Raw genomic sequence first — 9,438 nt, forward strand, 5'->3', positions numbered from 1 at the left:
TCTATTTCTGCTTCATTGCTAAATTTATATCTCTTTATTTTATATGTTTGGTTAGGTTTTGTTAAATGAATAAGATAGGTTATGTTTGAAAAAGTTCATAAAGAGATATTTCCTGTCCAAAATTAAAGGTTTGTTTTAGATATTTCCTGCCATTAAGTTTACCACACGTTCAAGCACAGCGATTCTGCCATCTAGGGGGTCTTCTCAATAATATACAGTATGCTTCCATCTTCTTTTGATTTTGATCGTGGGAGTGGCGAAACATGCTTAGGTAAATATTGCTATTTTTATGAAGTTGTTATGAATATTTGTGTTTTTTAATGTGTTGTGTGGGACTAAATAGTTTCCAGTACCGTATGTACGTCCGTTTTACGTGGCTGAAGTTATTTTCACTCTCGTGCTACGTTCCAATATTTTCCATTTGGGTGTGAGGTATCACCTACCGGTTACTTGCTTTGAGTGATTAGAATGAATTTCATCATTTGCCGTTGGTGTTCGAATAATATTTGCAAATAGGGACACTTGCTGAAAAGGTAACTTCATAAGCACACTCCTTTGCTTCAGCGCTGGCGTATTTGATAAATGTTAACGTAACGTAAAGGAGAAACGTAGTATTATAAAGTATGTCCTGAACCTCAAAATAATGTTTCATAGAAATAAAAGGGCCTTCTGAAAGGTGGGGATGCATGCAATTTGTTATTCAGATGAAGCAAGGGATGGTGTTAGAAAAGTTGTGTGTAAAAAGTTTAGTTAATGTTGAAAGAGGCGTGAGGGGGTGGTGAATTGGAAGAACTGCATCATGAAATAGGACAGACGTGTTAATTGACATTATTAGCCTCACATTTTGAGCAGTTTAGGTGAATTAGCAATGTGCCTGATTATGGTGTTGAATAATAAACTGAAGGATGTGGAAAGCAACCATGGCCTGGTGTAAGTTTCTCTCAGCCCCTCTAGCATTTGAAGTGGAGGATATAACCATGATGCCTTTATCTCCAATTAGTTTGCTTTGCAGTAGTAAGGAATCATTCTTGTGTCGCATTGATCCTAAATAACCTCATAAGATAATATGTAATCATTAAGTAACTGAACCAACCCAGCAACAACATTACCACATTAACTTCATTATCCTGTACATGACTCGGTTGTATTTTGTTGGCTGCAATGTTCTTGATGGTGCTCAATATAAATCTGCATGAAAAACTTTTATTGTTGGTCAAGGTTGTTTTTAAACAATGTAGCTACTTCAGCAGGCATTGGGACATTTGGGAAGAACAAGCATATCCATCATCAGGGTAGAATGAATGAAAGTGTACAGGTGTTTCTAAATTATGTACCCTAAATTATAGGGGAGTTTCAGGATGCCAATATGAGTCAAACATTTGGGTCTCAAAAAAGCAGGTTCAAATAACTTGGACTTAATTCACAAATTATACTAACTCCATAGGTAGAGTAACTTGTTGAGAAGCTGGTAGTTACTCAGCTAGTCAAGAAATACCCATCTTTTATGGAACTAAAGGTTTACAAGAGCCCATTCCAGGTCCTGTGTAATGTTCTGTAACATGCTGCATGTTTAATTGCAGGTGAAAACACTGCAGTAGCTGAATTGTCGTGTGAGGTGGCCTGTGCAGCTTTGAGGCTGCATCCACCGTGTGCACAATAGGGAGGCACAGGGCTTCTGCCATGTCCCGACACCCAAATGACAACCTGCTTACTTATAAGCTGGTGGTGGTGGGGGATGGAGGGGTGGGCAAGAGTGCTCTCACGATTCAGTTCTTCCAGAAGCTGTTTGTCACTGACTATGACCCCACCATAGAAGACAGCTACATACAGCACACTGAAGTAGATGGACAGTGGTGCATTCTAGATGGTATCTATAAAATATGTTTAGTCACATGCAAGAAATTGACAGTCGTATAAAAAAATTGATTTCAGAATTTGTAATTTTATGTTCTCTTGCCTGTAGTCACTTTGAAATATTGTCTTGCTACCTTTGAGGTTATGTTTGTAGGTCATTACTGTGAGGTATTTAGTGTAGAATTTTGTTACTAGTACTGGACACTGCAGGCCAGGAGGAATTCAGTGCAATGCGGGAGCAGTACATGAGAAAAGGTGATGGCTTTCTGTTGGTGTATTCGGTCACTGACCAGCAGAGTTACGAGAACATCATCAATTTCCACACTCAAATACTCAGAGTTAAGGACAGGTAAATTTGATGATCACATTTGTTTATTATGTGTCTTGTGAAAAAGACAAAGAAAAGTGTGATGGTTGCCTATAACCTATGTGCATGCCATTGTTTTAGTGCACTAAGACCAGAATCTTACGGTGTCTATGGTAAATGAATATCAATTCCAGTGAGGGGTTCAAACTTCTGAACTCTCAGCTGGAGTCACCTTTCTTCCATTCTTGTTACTCCCATGAAGGCATTGTCCATTGTGTAATGATTTATGCTGTAGGGACGTGTACCCAATGTTACTGGTGGCTAACAAGGTGGATCTGGTCCACCTCCGGAAGGTGACTGAGGAGTCTGGCCGGGAGTTGGCTCATAAATTGGGGATTCCCTATATAGAGACCAGTGCCAAAGATCCACCACTGAATGTTGATGCAGCCTTCCATGAGGTAGGTATTAAAACCAGTGTTCTGGCTGTTGAGCACCCATTAAAATGTTTTTCTTCTTGATGCTACAGCTAATTTAAGCTCTGCTTTCTCCGAGACCATAGTGTTTTATATGTTCCTTTCTTTCTTTCTTTTTTTTTATTATAAATAATTAATAGATTTCTGAGTACATCCATGCATTCATGGTGGAAAGGCAGTTTACTGCATCTGTTACTCTTGTACTGTCTGGCAGGAGAGCAGGAAACTAACTTTTGTATCATAAGTGGAATGTCACAAGTGACTAGAGAATTACAGTCTTGTATGTTGCAGGTTGTGCGTATAATTCGCAACCAGCCACCGGCAGAACTAGACAGGAATCGAAGAAAAATGAGACGTCATGTAAAATGCATGCTGCTGTAACACTGCACGTGATGCAGACACAGAGAACAAACAGTGCTCACACTATTTTTTAAATATTTAGTTTTTACATGGTATTAATCAGCGAGATGTAAACGCACATTTAATGTTCATCTCATGAAGTCATTGTAACTAGAGATGATTTTTGTTAACTTTGATGACTGCAAAGTCCGAGCATGTCACTCGAGGTAATGACAGCTGTCCACCGAGTGCCATGTTCAATTGATTGTGACAAAGAGAAAGAATTGAAGTATTTATTGTTGAATATGATTGTTTCCATTTGACAAGTTGTTTTAGATTGCTTCTACATGTGACAATAAATATTGTGTTGATCGTATTCGTATTGGTTACTTGATATAATGGAAGACATGCATATGTGCACGAATGCTGCTTCTCTGTGTTATGTTTCTCAGTTTAGTATGTGTATTGATGTCTGATTTATTTTCTGTCCTTTATAAATGGAAGTCGGTGGAATTGTTATTGTTTTTAATTACAGAATTCTTCAAGTCCTTCCTATGTGTAAAATATTTTTATTTTGCTGATACCACCAGGGGACCATTTGTGTGACATCCAGGCTTGGCTTTTTGCATTATGCACAGGGTGTTTGCGTCAGTGGCTCCCCTTTGTGTATGTATGCAGCCAGAGATGGAAACTGTTCATGTTTGATATGTAGCACATAGGAAGTTAATAGAATACGTGCTGTATTTTAATTTTGCTGTTTATAAAATATATTTATATCGTTATTAAGTGAAGTTATGAAACTTTAAAGATAAATATTGAAATTTTTATGCTGTAAGTTGTTAAGATGGTGCTAACTTTTAAGTTGAACATAATTTATTGTACACCCAATTAGCATATGCCTGTGTGATGAAGATAATGGTCAGGTTGATAATGAGTGGAACTTAAGCAAATTCTTCTTAAACTAAAACACTTGCTGACTTATATAAATTTTGTGATCATGAACTGACATCTATCTTATGGTTAAGTCTCTACATTCATTTCTGTCTTGTGAATAAATCTTTACGCTCATTTCTGTGTTCTGACTAAGTCTGCGTTTATTTCTGTCTTGTGACTGAGTCTATACATTAATTTCTTTGCTTTTATATCTGTATCTACTTTATGTTATGTTTATTTCAATACTAATGTAACATTTATAGGAACATTAATTCATGCAAATTGAATTTTTAAAATTTGATTATTCTTTTATAGTAAGCATGTACAATGCCCTTGGATGAGGCATTAAAATCAATGCCTTGATCTCAATTACGTGTTGAGACTAACACAATGCTGACTGCCTGCAATCTTATGCTCTGTGGTCAGAATTGAAGGGGTTTAAAATTGAAATGATAGTAATGGAGTACTTTTGTGGTTGTTAACCATTGAAGCTGCTGCTTGTAGACATACACATTTCTGTTCGAATGGTATTGCACGAGGTAGTACTCTTCAAACTTTGTAGAAAGGAAAGATGTCAGAAGCTGAGAATGGCACCACAGTATAAAACTCATAATATGTAATGATACATAATAGATACGTGTCTGTCTGCAGTAGATGGAATCGAAACAGTGAAACTTGATTGTTTTTATTCTTTACTGTTCAGATGCTTTCAGAAATCTTTAAGATTTGTATTGTAGCACTTCTCATGGCACAAATTTATGAGAGTTTTAATTAATAGAAAATTTATTTTAAATTATTGTGTTTCATAATATATTTTAATGTGAAGTTTTATCAAGGCAATGTGATTATCTTGGCTTATTAAGTATGAAATTTTATGAAATGTTTGAAGTTGTGAAATTTTGTTTAGGTGTGAAAATGACTGCTTTATTAATGAGCCTATTCATAGTGGCAGCTTAAGTGTAAGGCATAGTTCATCCAGTAATAAAGTAGAGAATTATGGTAGGTTTTTATTTATTTTTTGCGCAAAGTACATAAAATTAATTTATAATAAGGAAGTCTTGCTTGTCTGCTCATATGTTTCATATCCATAACTACTCTGTCGATTTCAATGAAATTTAGTATTCAAGGTCCAGGAAATTAGTTTGGGGGTATTCAGTTACAAATGCTTTACGTTACATGAATCCAAAATCAGCTTTTGTGAAATATCTCAAACGTACTGGAACACAACAAAATATGTACAGATCTCATTAAAATCTAAAACTTTTGTTTGGATAATTTGTATGTGATGATGAATACTTAACAAAAAATTTAAAAAAAATTATCTTCTGTGGTAATTGTAGAGCTGTCAGCCTGGTGACGATTTGTATCTGCTATCAATATACTTCAAGGCCCAAGAGTTGTGCAAGATAGCAAAGATGCATTTGTAAAATTTGCTGCATTAGATTACACCTTTCCACTCTTTGCATCTTCATAAAGTTTTTGAAGATGAGAAAGTTTGCCGTCATAACAACACTGATGCTAAGTTAAAAGGTGAAGAATATATATGAGGGAACAGTCTTGAGTTGTTTGTGTCTGATTATTTTTAAATTTTAGTATTGGCAAGTCTCATAAATGGTATTGGACACTGTGCTTTGTCATTCTCTAATTTAATGTTATACTTTGCTACTCCAGAATTGAACATTATTCTTTATCACTAGAATCTCAGTAAAGACGTTACTAGTAACAGACAGTGTTAGCCATCTTGTCCACTGACAGACTGGCAGCTAAACACATCATGAAACACTTTTGTTACTTTGATCCTGAAATATTATTTACCATAGCTTTTGTAGCAAAGTAACTTTGTGTGAATTAACCAACATGGATGAAGGTGGGTGGTCATCTACTTCACACTTGAAGTAACTGAATACTTTTATACACTGTCCCTGTGAATCTGATTGGCTCATGAAAGCATGTGGTAGTAGGTGCACAGAAATGTCCAAAATTCAACCTTGATTGTTTACGTTAGTCACCTAGTGGCTGTCTGCTTCATGTTTCCTGTATGACGGCTTACAGTGAAATACGGTCAGTGGATATAAACATTTTGAAAAAGCATATAAAGGAATTGAAAGTGATAAAATTGGGAATAAAACAACTTGTAATGTGGAGTTTTAAGATTCATAACAGACTGACTACTGTTGCCTGTTCTTCTTTCCACAGTGTTTAAGATTTTGAGTAAACAGTCATTCCTACCCTAATGTACATATGCTAATGTTTTTGTTATTGCTGCGATGGAGTAAGACTTTTTGTCTGTAGCAAAGTAACTCACTGTTTGATGATATTGTGTCCTGTGTGCGGTCTCATGCCAGAATCACGTGCTGTTGAAACGGTACTACCATTAGTAGTTCAGTGAGAGCTGCAGTTCTTCCAACAATTGTGCTGTCCCAAATTGATATATTAAGATATTTATTTATGTAATCTGTCTGCAGAATATAAATTACGTATTATATGCTTAACAGTAAACAAAAATAATGTTTTTCACCTGTTACTTTGTTTCTCTGAAACAATTATCTGCTTAGAGACTAAATTGTCACAGCATAAACAATCGTCTTTATGGTCTGTTGTTGTGATAAAGCCTTCTCTGTTCTTATCTAAGTCCTGACTTTAGCAAATGGGCATTAATTTTTTAGTAGACTGCCACTTTGTATTTGTTGATGGGCATTTATGTTGTGATATGTGCAGCCACAGTTAGATGCTTCACAGTTGTGTTGAAGTAAACAAACCTTTGTGGTGGGTTTGCTGGAAAATGTATGTTTTGAATGCCGGTGTTGTTTTCAAGACATATTCACAAAAATATATTAAGAAACGAAGTTTATGTGTGTTGCTCTATTTATTTGTTTATAAAAATGTTTTTTATTAAAAAAGTTGAGATGTATAGATACGCTGGCTTCTTTTTGCTTCAGGAAGAAAATGACGTGTGTGGCGTGTAAATGCTTCCGTGTGACGTTTTGAGTTGTGTAAAGCAGTTATACTGCATTGCAGTCCTACCATTAGCATCAAGAAATTGTGCACTTCTAGGTTTCATAATATGCATTAATTTTGTGTTAATTTGTTACTAGCCATACACTGAAACACCAAATTGTATACCACTGTTGTTTGATTCACAACTGCATATTTATCATATTTGCAACTATGAACCATCTTTATATTGCTAGCTTAGAAGGCAGTGGGGTATTCTGCACTTTGATTGGTAAATGTGTGGCCATTTGGGAATAATAGTTCAAGATTGTTTTGTGATTTTGTCTCAGAAATGAGAACAAAGTGTTCTCCATAACATTAGCAAATGTACCACCCTTCACAGCCATGTCATTATCCAAGAATTGGAACATGATGCTATTACAAGCCGCCGTGAAATAAATCATAAGACTTTCATGATTTTAGAAGAGTTTGTAGAATTGTAATTGTTATGGCTGATGCTGGCTGTTCTGTTCAGGCATGATTTTGTAACTGAAGAGTGCTAGTCTGTAATGCTGCTAATGGTATCATGACTTCAAGATAGATAATGGTATCATTCGTTTTACCTGGCAAATGGTGTGATTTTTGATAGTATTATCTCCATAGATAATGTTTAGCCTTTAGTGATTGTTCGTCATTGACTTGCTTTATGCCAAAAGAAACTCAGTTGCTTGTAATGCAAACCACTGTTGTCTCCCATTAATTTTTTTCTAAGGTAACTACTTAAGTTTCATGGGACATTGCATTCTGGGTAACTTACGTACATTATCCAACACTCCTGTTAATTGTAATAGTTATTTGCATATGTAGTAAAGGCCTAATGAAAGAGTTAAGAGTCTTGAAATAATGAGAGAATTTTTACTTCATTGTATATATATTATATAATTTATATAAATTCTGTTAAGTGCATTATTTCATATTGTGAAATATGTTGCCTTGCTTGGGATTGATCAGCATTGATGCAAGACTACAGCTATTGGCACAAATAAAATGCAAATTGTAGATGTGTAATAGCTCAAGTGTGGTGACCGTCCATTCATTAAAAAAAGAAAATATGTTGAAAGTCACTGAACAAGAAGCATAATATTGATCATTCTGTTGTTTTGGTGTTTGTGCAATTTTTGAATTTAATTCTGATACAGTTGCCTCATAGTGTTGGGTATAAAACAAAATGAACAGCTGGACTTTTATTGTTATTAACCTGATTATCAACATCTGGTCAGTCATATTTGCACAAATAAATGTATATTTGATTTAGTCTTTAAAACTCAAAGACACCAGTTCTTTTAGATGTTCAAAATATTATTTAGAACAACACCTACAGGTTTTATCATGTCTGTCCAGTTGCTGGTCTGAAAGCAGTTTGGCAAGCCATGGGACTGATTTCTATGAAATATGGTATATTTGACATACACTAAATTTTTTCAGTCCCCAACTTTAAGAGAGATTCGTGGAGAGTAGGACTTTAGTTTCCACCATTAAGGATTTATTTGCGCATTCTTGTTTACATTAAAATATTTTCAGCACTTTGCCTGCTTGTTAGACCACCTGTAGCATGCTGGGAGAGCTTCTGTGTATGACAGAACTATTCACAGTAGTGAAATAGGCTGTTGGTAGAACTGACTTTCCTGTCTGAAGAAGTTTCTTGATTAAATTGCAGCCTCTGTTTAGAGGTGTTTTTTATAGCAATGAAACTTGATTTTTAAGTTCATCACTCCTAATGGCTTGCACAAAGTAAGACATTTATTTCTTGTATCAGAATCAACAGAATCTTGAGTGTTAACAGAACTACTTGCAGTGGCTGTTCAACTCGACATTTAACATGTTTGTGCCAGAGTAAACCAAAAGTGTGGTCCATAACCACACAGCAGATTGTATAGCCTGTAGCCTGGTGGTCTGTATTATGATGCTCAAGCAGAAAACCACTGTAGTTTGTCAGGGAATAATATTTAAATCTATACAATTTCAGAGAATTACTCATAGACAGTAAGCCAGGTGGACCAGATTCTTGTAAGATGCTGCTGTCTATGTGGAAATATAGCTGAAATGCAACCAAATTTTTTAGATTGAAGATAAGAGAGCCCATCATGTATGCCAGCAAGTTTAGTAATAATTTTATGTATTAACTTCCTTTAATGGATGTGAATTAAAAGATTTAATATTTTTCTTTGCTGTTGCTGAAGAAATGCATAATTACCTGGAACTGTGAGATATATGATGTTGTAAAAGCTTTAATATTACATTGTAAACTGTTCATGATGTTATATGGAAGGATTGTGTCCAATTGTGTAAGGTGATAAATTATTTTTATGTGTTTACTTCTTTGTTTCTTAGTGCAAGATTTCACCTCTTCCATTTGGAAACAGTAGTTTGCTGTTTTTCCAGGACATGCCATGTCCAGTTTATTTGTTGTCATTGTGTGCAATTTGCAGTTAACTGAATTTTATTAAATTATTCTTGTGTATGGCATATATAGGGAGTAGAGGTAAACCTCTACACATTCATAACTTTGATGTCCATTGACTTTACACTTAGGAAAAT

General features: G+C 35.2%; 1 protein-coding gene across 1 annotated transcript; it reads left to right on the forward strand.

Moving 5' to 3' along the window:
- Positions 1-179: 179 nt before the first annotated feature.
- LOC110837997 (ras-related protein M-Ras) lies at positions 180-9,215 on the forward strand. Its single transcript, XM_022080748.2, has 5 exons — positions 180-271; positions 1,581-1,867; positions 2,050-2,203; positions 2,457-2,619; positions 2,926-9,215. Exons 2-5 carry the CDS (start codon positions 1,681-1,683, stop codon positions 3,013-3,015), a joined length of 594 nt encoding a protein of 197 aa, XP_021936440.1. The 5' UTR covers positions 180-271; positions 1,581-1,680; the 3' UTR covers positions 3,016-9,215.
- The last annotated feature ends 223 nt before the right edge of the window (positions 9,216-9,438 follow it).

The sequence above is a fragment of the Zootermopsis nevadensis genome, unplaced genomic scaffold (genome assembly GCF_977971745.1).
Source record: "Zootermopsis nevadensis isolate Lab colony 2312 unplaced genomic scaffold, Znev_1.0 Znev_ptg000027l, whole genome shotgun sequence".
NCBI classification, from domain to species: domain Eukaryota; kingdom Metazoa; phylum Arthropoda; class Insecta; order Blattodea; family Termopsidae; genus Zootermopsis; species Zootermopsis nevadensis.